Source organism: Pongo abelii, chromosome 20 (assembly GCF_028885655.2).
Source record: "Pongo abelii isolate AG06213 chromosome 20, NHGRI_mPonAbe1-v2.0_pri, whole genome shotgun sequence".
NCBI lineage: Eukaryota > Metazoa > Chordata > Mammalia > Primates > Hominidae > Pongo > Pongo abelii.
This window is the reverse complement of record NC_072005.2, coordinates 62,544,630-62,557,145: the sequence shown is the minus strand read 5'-3', so window position 1 is coordinate 62,557,145 and position 12,516 is coordinate 62,544,630. Positions and strand designations below refer to the sequence as shown.

The 12,516-nt window shown below is 39.1% G+C and overlaps 1 protein-coding gene across 2 annotated transcripts in view; it reads right to left on the bottom strand.

Moving 5' to 3' along the window:
- Nucleotides 1-557: 557 nt before the first annotated feature.
- Nucleotides 558-12,516, bottom strand: part of NLRP4 (NLR family pyrin domain containing 4) — a 45,384-nt gene continuing 33,425 nt past the window's right edge. Inside the window, exons 8-10 of one of the 2 annotated variants that reach the window (XM_024237165.2) lie at nt 6,430-6,600; nt 3,713-3,883; nt 558-943 (exon numbers count right to left, since the gene is read on the bottom strand). In XM_024237165.2, coding sequence (XP_024092933.1) covers nt 826-943; nt 3,713-3,883; nt 6,430-6,600 — 460 coding nt within the window. In that variant the 3' untranslated portion in view covers nt 558-825. The remainder of the gene's footprint in view (nt 944-3,712; nt 3,884-6,429; nt 6,601-12,516) is intronic. The other variant, XM_054539113.1, reaches the window with a different exon arrangement.

Sequence of the window (12,516 nt, the reverse complement as noted above, 5' to 3'; positions counted from 1 at the left end):
ACTTGTATGTGAGAGCTAAATAATATATAAAGAGTGGCTGGGTGCAGTGGCTCACACCTGTAATCCCACCACTGTGAAAGGCTGAGGAAGGCAGATGACCTGAGGTCAGGAGTTCAAGACCAGCCTGACCAACATGGAGAAACCCCATCTCTACTTAAAAAAAACAAAAAACAAAAAACAAAAACAAAAATAAAACAAAATTAGCCAGGTATGGTGGTACATGCCTGTAATCCCAGCTACTCAGGAGGCAGAGTAATCGCTTGAACCCAGGAGGTGGAGGTTGCGGTGAGCCGCAATTGTGCCATTGCACTCCAGCCTGGGCAACAAGAGTGAAACTATCTCAAAAAAAAAAAAAAAAAAGTGTGGAATAGTAGACATTGGAGGCTCAGGAGAGTGAGAGGGAGGTGCAGGGTAAGAACTGACCTAATGGGTACAATGTACACTATCTGTGTGATAGGCATACTGAAAGCCCAGATTTTCCCACACAATATATACATGTAACAAAACCGTACTCGTACCCCTTAAATTTATACAAATAAAAAAAGGCAAAAAAAGATTTTCCAATGTTTAGAAATATAACACTTTATTGAGGGGTTAAGAGGTCCCTGTGAGACCGAGAGACCATGAAGGCCTTTCAGTGGCTTGTCCAAGGCCACAGAACACATAAAAACCACAAATATCATATAAAATCTATGAATGGGGTGCTAGAAATCTCGCAACTCAGAGTGTCAATGATTTGTATCTCCTGGGTACAGTGTCATATAAGTAACGGTCCCAGTCCCTGTCCTTTGCAGGTGTTTGAGTCAGAGCCCAGGTTCCTCGCAATCAGATTTCTACCCTTGTGATTGTGTCACAGTCGTCTGTGATGGTCAGGTTAGGATTTCTCTCTTCCTCAGCCGTCAGAAGTGCCTGGGTTTCCTCATCAAAATCAGTTTTTCTCAGCCTGGTAAAATATTTTAAGAGGTTCCATTTTTAATTCACATACTTTTTCCCTTTTCTGCAGCTCATCTTTCTCCCTAATTTATCCCAGGACAAGCCTAGGAAACCCTGGTGTTACCTCCAAGAGGAAAGACATACACATCAAATGCAGTGTTATGCTGATAAATGTTACCCCTGGATCTCCAGAAAATAAATAAATAAAGTCCCAATTTATAGCTTTGCCAGTTTCTGTGGTGTAAATTCTCCAAGCCAATCATGGCCAATTTTGAGCTGCCCACTTGCTGTCACTTAACAGAGTTACAAAGACAGGTACACACACACACACACACACACACACGTGGCTCTCACCAGCTTGTAGGAGCTGGCTCCAATATGTCACTGGACATAAATAAATGTCCAGAATTGGTAATAGAAGGCATGAACTCCACATAAACATTTGGATTTGCAACAAGAAGTCAGTGGGAGTTAGAGAGAAAGACTGAAGCTATTTTTATTTTTTCAAAGATAAAGTATTAATAGTTTCCATTATCTGAGTACCTGGGTCCTGGCCCTCTGCTAAGACTTTTACATGCCTATCTCATTAAATGTTCACAACTGCCTTATGAGGTAGCATAATTGTCCCGACTTGTGATGAAGACAATGAGAACAATGTTAAGGTCACAAAACCAGAAAGTGGTAGTCTGGATACAAATTCAAGCAATTTGTTTTTGGAGCCCCCATACATTGTATCATTGCTTTGAATCAGACAGAAGGATTAAGTATCACCATGTCTTGGTCCTTCCTTTTATGTATAGTATCTCTCATCTCCATTTGGCATCTGTTTGCGTGCAACTGTCCCACACTGTTGGGGTAAGCTATGTTCTTTAGCGCAACTATGTATCTTAATACACATCTTTGTGAGACTATCTATGGTGGGGGCTGGAGGAAGATGAAAACTCACTTATTTAGTTCTGTCATAGTTATCACATTATCTGATGCATACTTTCATAATTACCATGCCAAATAATCATCCCTATTTTGTAGATAGGAGGCTGATAATCAAAGAGGACAAATGCCTTACCCTGGCTTACAGGGCCAAACGTGGCAAGGCTAGGAGACAAACACAGACTTCCATGACTCAGAATGCAGACAGTTCGAGTCCTTCCCCTTAATCACGTGTCTACTTTGGTAGTCTACATTCTGAATCTTTAGCAAACATTAAAATGAGAAAGAAATAATGCCGAGCACTCAGCCTTTCCAGGTGGAGATTTATAAGGATGGACTTCAAGAAAACAAACCTGTATCTTCACAAAATGAAAAAAAAAAAAATCAGTGAATGTTCTTTAGTGTTAGAGTTATAACAATTTTAACCCATTATATTTCCCTTTTCTGGAAATGAACCCTAATAACTGTCTATGAGTGCCCTGATCTCATATAGGTTTGAAAACAGGGAAAATGAATGAGAAAAATAAATGTTAAGGATTCTATAGTTATCTAGTAAAATAATGTATTATATTTCCCTTTTCTGGAAATGAACAGCCTAATAACTGCCTATGATTGCCTTCATCTCATATTGGTTTGAAAACAGTAGGGGAAAATGAATGAGAAAAATAAATGTTAAGGATTCTATAGTTATCTAGTAAAATAACGTTTGTGGGATTATATATAATTATAAATATAACAAATTAAAATATAAATTATATGTTTATATAAAATATGTTTATATTTATAAATGTTATACTTATGAATATACATATAACTTCTATTTACAAATAAATATTTAAAATATAAATATTTATGTATCATAATTTGTATTATAGTGACAAGTGATATAGGAGGTAAAAAATTATTTAGGCAGATAGTGAGGGCAAAAGTCCTCAGCAGAGCTTCCCTTCTAACAAAAAGCAGCCCAAGAAATCATTTCTTTTCTAACAAAGAGCATCCTGAAAAACTGAGCTGCAAACATAAATAAGGGAGCTGGAAGATTGCACGAGGGGAATGCCAGCAGCTGCACCAGTGAAAAGAGCTACCTGGGGGCCAGGCCTGTTCACCATGGAAGCGCCATCTTCCCTTTTTTTATTAGCATGGGTACAGTAAGAGAGAAATGGGCAACATGGTGCAGCTCAGGCAGAGAACCTGCCTGCTTAATAAAAGACTGGGGTGGGGGCTGCCAGAAATTCACACCCTATGCAAACGGCACACCTGGTCCTAACCAGTTTTTCATGCCCTATGTAGATCAGACACTACCTCCCCACTGGCTTGTCTATAAAACCCTCTGCATTTCACCATGGATCCGGCAATCCATTTTTCTGAGACCCCTCTCTGTAGCAGACAGCTCTTCTTTTTTTGCCTATTAAACTTCTGCTGTTAACCTCACTCTTTCTGTGTCTGCATCCTTGGATCTCCACGGCCCTGGGACAATGAACCTCAGCTGTTACCCCAGACAATGAGGCCACTTCACAAGTGCTTCCCAGCCAATGAGGCCACTTCACAAGTGCTTCCCAGCCAATGAGGCCACTTCACAAGTGCTTCCCAGCCAATGAGGCCACTTCACAAGTGCTTCCCAGCCAATGAGGCCACTTCACAAGTGCTTCCATTTGTTAGACATTCACCGTTCACCACTTACTGTGGTAAGAGTTTTATACTCACCTGCTTGGTTCTTACTCCTGCAACAACCCTGAGACAAGGATCGTCATTTGCATTTTAAATGCAATGTGATTACACTGCAGGTCCCAGCCAATCCCTTCTTAGCCCGGAGCACTCTGCCCATAGAGCACAACAGACCCCAGCTCACCCGAGCACCTGCAGGGCACACTCTGGGTGTCTCAGGGCCTCACAGAGCGCAACCACCCCTGTGTGGTCCAAGGCGTTCAAGGTCAGGTTGAGCTGCTGCAGGTTCTTACTGCAGGTGAGAACAGACGCGAGATCCTTACAGCAGGCGCTCGTTAACCCACATTCTTCCAACCTGCAATAAAAAGACACATGGTAAGCTGTGGCCCCAGCCTCAGGGTGGAGGTAGGATGAGATGTGAGCTAGACATCTAGCTGAGGCACACCCCATTGCCTCAAGTACAATCTCTTACAGTCCAGTGTTTACGACCTCAGATCATGCGTCTGTGGGTAGGTGGTAAAAGTGGCCATAAGTGTCCATTCTTCTCTGTATCCCTGCCCACAGCAATGTGACTTTGCAGCTGATTCCACTAAGAGTTAGAGTCTAGTTCTGGCTTCATACCTTGCTTTGGATAATATAACATCTATTTCTGGCTTCATACCTTGCTTTGGATAATATAACATCTGAGCCAGCTTCATACCTTGCTTTGGGGATAATATAACATCTGAGCCAGCTTCATACCTTGCTTTGGATAGTATAACATCTGAGCCAGCTTCATACCTTGCTTTGGATAGTATAACATCTGAGCCAGCTTCATACCTTGCTTTGGATAATATAACATCTGAGCCAGCTTCATACCTTGCTTTGGATAATATAACATCTGAGCCAGCTTCATACCTTGCTTTGGATAGTATAACATCTGAGCCAGCTTCATACCTTGCTTTGGATAGTATAACATCTGAGCCAGCTTCATACCTTGCTTTGGATAGTACAACATCTGAGCCAGCTTCATACCTTGCTTTGGATAATATAACATCTGAGCCAGCTTCATACCTTGCTTTGGATAGTATAACATCTGAGCCAGCTTCATACCTTGCTTTGGATAGTATAACATCTGAGCCAGCTTCATACCTTGCTTTGGATAGTATAACATCTGAGCCAGCTTCATACCTTGTTTTGGATAATTTAACATCTGAGCCAGCTTCATACCTTGCTTTGGATAGTATAACATCTGAGCCAGCTTCATACCTTGCTTTGGATAGTATAACATCTGAGCCAGCTTCATACCTTGCTTTGGATAGTATAACATCTGAGCCAGCTTCATACCTTGCTTTGGATAATATAACATCTGAGCCAGCTTCATACCTTGCTTTGGATAGTATAACATCTGAGCCAGCTTCATACCTTGCTTTGGATAATATAACATCTGAGCCAGCTTCATACCTTGCTTTGGATAATATAACATCTGAGCCAGCTTCATACCTTGCTTTGGATAGTATAACATCTGAGCCAGCTTCATACCTTGCTTTGGATAGTATAACATCTGAGCCAGCTTCATACCTTGCTTTGGATAATATAACATCTGAGCCAGCTTCATACCTTGCTTTGGATAGTATAACATCTGAGCCAGCTTCATACCTTGCTTTGGATAATATAACATCTGAACCAGCTTCATACCTTGCTTTGGATAATATAACATCTGAGCCAGCTTCATACCTTGCTTTGGATAACATAACACAATGGAAGCAAGGTTAGGAGAGTTCTGAGCCACCACCTTGGATGCTTTTCTTCTTTGGAGATGGGGTCTCTCTCATCCTGGCTGGAGTGCAGCGGCATGACCATGGCTCACTGCAGCCTTGACCTCCTGGGTTCTAGCAATTTTCCTGCCTCAGCCTCCTGAGTTGCTGGGGCTACAGGCATGCACCACGGCTGGTGGCCAATTTTTGTGGAAATGGGGTTTCACCATGTTGCCCAGGCTGGTCTTGAACTCCTAGGCTCAAGCTATTGGCTTGCCTTGTCCTCCTATAGTGCTGGGATTACAGGAATAAGCTGTCACACCTGGTGATCTTCGATGTTTTCTATACTTCATCTCTTGAACTCCTGAGATGCTGCTATGGGCTCAATTCTTTCCCTGCCAAAATTTATATGTTGAAGTCCTAAACCCCAGTACCCCAAAATGTGATCATATTTGGATACAAGGTCTTTATAGAGGCAATTAAGCTAAAATGAGGACACTAGGGGGACTCTAATCATATGACTGGTGTTCTTATAAGAGGAAATTTGGGCACACACACACACATAGAGGGAAGAGAACATGAAGACACAGGGAGAAGACAGATGGTTGTCGACAAGACAAGGAGAAGGGCCTGGAGAAGATTCTCCCTCATGGCCTTCAGAAGGAGCCAACTCTGCTGACACTTTGATCTCAGACTTTCAGCCTTCATAACCGTGAAGTGATAAATTCATTATCTAAGCCACCCAGTCCATGGTACTTTTTAAACCCTGGCAAACTGATACAGATGCCATGTCAATGAGCCCAGGCCAACCAGTTAGATAATGAGACATGGGCCAGTTACACCTGTCTTCCCCAAGGGGGCAGCCAACCCAGCCAGCCAACCTCCATACCATATAGCGAGGTCAACCCAAACCAGCCAACCCCTCAGTTAACCACAGTTTCCTAAGCACACCTGGCTGAGGTCACTGATGCCTGCCCAGACAAGCAGAGCCAGCAGCAATCTAACTTCTCATTGCCTTAAGCCCTGAAGTTTTACACTGGTTCATGATGCAACCACAGCTAGCTGCTATATGGTCCTATTGGAGTTTTCATCTTTCTCTTTCTTCCCATCCATTTTCCGTCTTTGCCACTCATGAAAACATAACCAAGAGCTTGGTGATACCCACCCAAGAATCTCTAAGCGGCAATCCGGATGCGTCAGAGCCCGACACAACAGCTGCACGCCCACATCTCCGATTTCATTGCACCCAATTTGCAGAATCTTCAGGTTTTGATTGTTGATGAGAGCAGAGGCGAGGTCTTCACAGCCGGCAGCAGTGATAAAACATTTTACCAAACTGCAAAGGAGTAAGGATACCATGCTTAAAGGCTATTACACCTCGGTCTAATATCAGGAAAAGACACCAAAGCACGACAGCCTTTGTTATTCATGTGGATAGGCACCGTCAGTCCTCCATATCCACAGATTCAACTAGTGGCAGACTGAAATTATTAAAAAATTAAAACAATAACACATAACACACAACAATAAAAAATACAAATGAAAAAACCAATAGAGTATAACAACTTTTCACACAACATTTACATTGTATTACATATCATAGTAACTTAGAGATGATTTACAGTATTATGGGAAGATGCCTGTAAGTTACATGCAAACACTATAGGCCAGGTGCGGTGGCTCACACCTGTAATCCCAGCACTTTGGGAGGCTGAGGTGGGTGGATCACCTGAGGTCAGAAGTTCGAGACCAGCCTGGCCAACATGGTGAAACCCCATCTCTACTAAAAAAAAAAAAAAAAAAAAAAATTACAAAAAATTAGCCAGGCATGGCGATGCGTGCCTGTAGTCCCAGCTACCCAGGAGGTTGAGGCACGAGAATCACTTGAACTCGGGAGGCAGAGGTTGCAGTGAGCTGAGATTGCACCACTGCACTCCAGCCTGGGCGACAAAGTGAGAGACTGTCTCAAAACAAACACACACTATGCCATTTTACATAAGGAACTTGAGCATCTACAGATTTTGGAATCCTCACAGGAAATCTGTAGCCAACCTCCTGTGGATATGGAAGGACAACTGGAATTGTCTCAGCATTGTTTGTTGAAGGTCTATCCTCTCTCTGCACCAGTGATATGCTATTCCATGATGCAACATCTGAACACACATGCATCAGTCTGTTTCTGAGATCTCTATTCTATGTCTCTGGTCTGTCTGCTTATCCCTGCGTGAATCTCATATTTTTTTAATTTCTAAAACTTTAGAAAGTCTTGACAAATTTAGAGCAAGGGCTCCTACATTATTTTTATTTGAGACGGAGTTTTACTCTTGTTGTCCAGGCTGGAATGCAATGGCACGATCTCGGCTCACTGCAACCTCTGCCTCACGGGTTCAGGTGATTCTCCTGCCTCAGCCTCCTGAGTAGCTGGTATTACAGGCACCCACCACCATACCCAGCTAATTTTGTATTTTTTTTTTTTTTTCAGTACAGACAGGGTTTCACCATGTTGGTCAGGCTGGTCTTGAACTCCTGACCTCAGGTGATCCACCCGCCTCAGCCTCCCAAAGTGCTGACATTACAGGCGTGAGCCACCGCGCCCAGCCCACTTTTTATATTTTAGGTGTTTGTTAGGTATTCTTGGCCTCTTGCAAATTCCATACACATTTTAAAATTTACTTTTCAAGTTCAACTCAATCACCAAACAAAAACATCGCATTTTCACTGGGATTTCATGAAAGCAAATGAATTCAACTTATAGAAAACTGACTTTTTAGATATTGAATATTTCAATCTTTGAATATAACATTCTGTTTTATACCATAATTTGATCATATTCTCCACAAAAGTCTCACATATATCACAGTAGCTATTTCTAGGTAATTTCTTATGTTACTGTAAAAGGTACTTTTATTTAATTCCACTAGCTTATTACTTCTTGTTGGTATATCAGTAACTGTTTTTGATATATTGTTTCAAGCAAGCTTGTTAGACTAATTCTGATAACTTAGCTACAGATTTTCTTGGATTTTTCTATGTACATTCAAATCATCTGCATAGAATTAGGTGTTTCTTCAAAGATTACAGGTTTAGTGTTTTCTTACCTTGAAGCATTTGCTAAGATTTTCAGGACACTGTTGACTAGAAGTGATTATAGCCACCATTCTTATCTTTTTCTTGATATTGAAGAGAAAGGTTTTCTCTCATCATTAGACAAATGTTTGCTTTAGATTTTTTTGAACATATTCTTTAGACCATCAAGGAAGTTCCCAAATAGTTTTTTTCAAGAATTGTATGTTTTAATTCAAACTTTTCTGCATTTTTAGATCATGATTTTTATTTTTAACCGTAAAGTGATTTACACTGATTTTTTTACTAATCTTTGTAATGTTAAAGCAACTTTACATTTTGGGGATAAGCCCAACTTAGTTATTATGTTTATTCTTTTAACACATTTATGGATTCTGCTTGCTTTTAATGCATTATGGATTCTGTTTAGTGTTTTTGCATTTCATGAATGACACTAGCCTTTAATTCTGCTTTCTTACAAAAATTGTAAGGATTGTATTACAACTAATAAAATTCTTATTGGTTTCTGGCATCAAGATTATGCTAGCCACAAAAAATGGTGGGGAGTTTCTTCTCTTCTGATCCTGAAAAAGCTGATGTAAGAGTAGAATTATTTATTCTTTGGATGTCTGGTAAGAATCACCAATGAAGGCTTCTAAGCCTGGAATTTTCTATATAAAAAGATTTGACTGATTCATTTTTCTTTTCTCTTGAGTACATTTAACTTATATTATTTTAGAAGCTTATTGAGTCTTGAAAATATCTAAATTTTCAAGTTTATTGTGTAAAGTTGCTCGTATGTAATCTTTTTAATATCTGTAGCATCTGTAGTAATGTTTCTTTTGCCATTGTTGACAGACCTGCACTCTTCAGTGTGATAGCCAGCCACGTGTGACCACTGAGCACTTGAAATGTAGCTTGTCTGAATCTAGATGTGCCGTAGTATAAAATACATAGTGAACCTTAGAGAGTTAATACAAAAAAAGTAAAATCTCTCATTAGTAATTTTTTGTACTGATTACATATTGAAGTGATGTTTGATATATGGCTAAATAAACTATATTATTAAAATTAGTTTCAAATATTTACTATCATTTTTAATATGGCTACTTGAAAATTTAATATTACATGTGTGGCTTGCATTATATTCTATAGGACAACATTAACAAAAATTGTTTTTGCAAAGAACCACCTTGCAGGTTTCTGATCTTTTCCATTGTGATTTTTGTTTCATTAGTTTCTGTCCTTATTTTTATTTCCTTCCATCCTTTAGGGGGTTTATTTTACCATTAAAAAAATCCTTAAGTTCATTATTCTTTAGATTCCTTTTAAAATATATACATGCACTACAGCTCCATCTGAGTTTGTTGCAAAGTATATTCTTTCTTCATTTCAACTTATGTTCTAATTTCCATTATGATTTCTCTTAGATTCCTGGACTCTATATGGGAAGTAATTATGTTCACCTTGTAAGATTTAAAGTTCAATTGAGTAGGAAGATAATTTAAAAATTAGCATGAACCAAATAATGAATCAAATAATACTTTGTCTTAAACTCTATTTTGTCTGATTCATACAGTTGCGTAAGCTTCCTTTTGTTTAACATTTACATGGTCTTTTTTTCTATCCTTTCATTTTCATCGTTTTATTGAGGTAAAATTTACATAAGATTAACTATATTAAAGTGAACAGTTCAGTGGCACTTACTACAGTTCACAATGTTGTACAACCACAACCTTACGTTTTAATAAGTAACTTATAAACATTAGTTACGTTTTAATATGGCAATCTGTCTTTTAGCTGAAACATTTAATCTGTTTATGTTTAATTACTAGTATATTTGAATTCAAATATATATCTTGTTTTATATTTTCTTATCTGTTCAATTTTTGTTTCCTTGTTCTTTTTTGGATCGGGAATTTTTTAATCATTGTCTCCTCTTTTCTGCTAATTTGAGTATTCACCTTAATTTACCCCTTTATATTTTGTTATGGCTGTTGTATATTTTTTCCATTAAATCTTCAAGATGGTATTATTTTTATATGCAATCCACATTTTGTTTAGATTTATCCAGAGATCTACCCCTTTCTTTGCTCTATCTCTCTTCCATCTGGAATGATTTACTTCTGTCTAAGGAACAGTCTTTAGAATTACTTTTAGGAAGTAAAAAAGTTTAGGTGGTAAGAAACTTGGTATTTATTTGAAAATGTGTTTTTATCTTCATTCTTGATAGTTATTGGTAGCTACAGAATTCTACGTTGACAATTCACCCTCCCGTCTCCCCGCCATACTGAATATCTCACTGTACTGCCCTCTGGTTTCCACCGTTACTCTTCACCCAAGTCTGTCTCCTTTCTTGTAGATATCACTTCCCCCAGCTCCCAGCCCCTTGTTAAATCTTTACAGACCAACATCTTTGTATCTGGTGTTCTACAGTTTCTCTGCTATTTATCCTGTTAAGTGCTTATTTGGATGCTTGAATCTGAATTAGAATCTTTCATTGGTTACAGAAAAATTTCAGCCTTCTTAAAATACTTTCTCTTTCCGGGATTCCCAGTAAGTGTGTTAGAATGTCTTAATCATCTAAGTCTTATATGCTCTTCTATAGTTTACTTATTTTTCTGTTTTCACGCTGCTTTCTAGGTAATTATAACCTATCTTCTATTTTACTAATTTTTTAATTATGTCTAATCTACTATTCACCCCATATAGTCAGTTATTGTATTTATAATTTCTAGTTGTATTATTTGCTCATTTCATCTCCTTTTCCCCAAGATTCAAACTTGTTATTTTTCTGTAAACATAGTAAGTATAATAGCTTTATAGATAATTAGATAGTTTGGTAGCTGTTTGTATTTTGACTTGTCCTTGGCTCAATGAGCTTTATTTCCTTGTGGTTTGTGTTATTTTAACTGTGTGGTATTTACTGACCTTAAAAAATCCTTTTAGGAATAAGCCGAGGTCAAGGATCATGTCATCCTATTACCTACCTCCTGAGATGATTTGCTCTTGTTTCTTTCAGGCATCTGTTCAGTACTAGTTTAAGGTTATGTTGCGTTTTTAAAATATGTCTTAAGGAGTTTTGGATAGCCTTAAGTGCTATCTACTTAGCCTGCTACTTAAGAATATTTCTGTTTGGGCTGGACATGGTGGCTCATGCCTGTAATCCCAGCACTTTGGGAGGCCGAGGCGGGCGGATCACGAGGTCAGGAGATTGAGACCATACTGGCTAACACAGTGAAACCCCGTCTCTACTAAAAATACAAAAAAATTAGCCAGGCATGGTGGCGGGCGCCTGTAGTCCCAGCTACTCAGGAGGCTGAGACGAGAATAGTGTGAACCCGGGAGGCGGAGCTTACAGTGAGCTGAGATTGTGCCACTGTACTCCAGCCTGGGCTGACAGAACGAGACTCTTCTGTCTCCAGAAAAGAAAAGAAAAAAAAAAAGAATATTTCTGTTTAGCTTCTAGATGCTTTTAAATTTTTTCTTAATATTGTATCTGACGTTTTTGGTGTCTTTCAGTTTCGATGATTGGCCCAGATAGCCTAACGCACCCTTGGGAAAGAAAGAATGCATTTGGTGTTTCTGTTATGTTATTTAACATACTCTTCAAGTGAGCAATACAAAATCCTAAACTGATTTCCTAATGGATTAGGTAAAAATCACGCTGCCAGATTTCAGAAGTCTCTATTTTTCAGGGAAAGTGCATAACAACATGTTATCCTAACTGGTAATTCTTAAAACACAGCCACTGCCGCTACAGGGGTTACCCAGATATTTCTCTATTTGATAACATGAAATTAAGTCTTTTCACCATCTCCTTTCTGGCTGATCTCATGCTACCCTTTGTCTTCTTCTAAAGCATTCTCTGTTACACACATTAATTCTCACGTGTATTTTTGGATCTCCCACCTTCACGTTTTACCCTTCTACCTGGAATTTTGGCTTTATTTTTGCACCTGGTGAAGTGCATTTGTTTTGTAGAACACGCACCAAATATCACCTTAGCCATGAAATTGCCCCTCAGGTCCCAGACCTAATTCCGGCTCTCTCAGTCCTCTACCTATATGCCACTGGAGAACTATTTGCAACATATTAAATCCGTGACACAGAAGCCAGGGTGCTGATTTGTTTACATGAAGGTCTCGACAAGAATCTGAAGCAAGTATTTTTTAAACCTTCACATGCC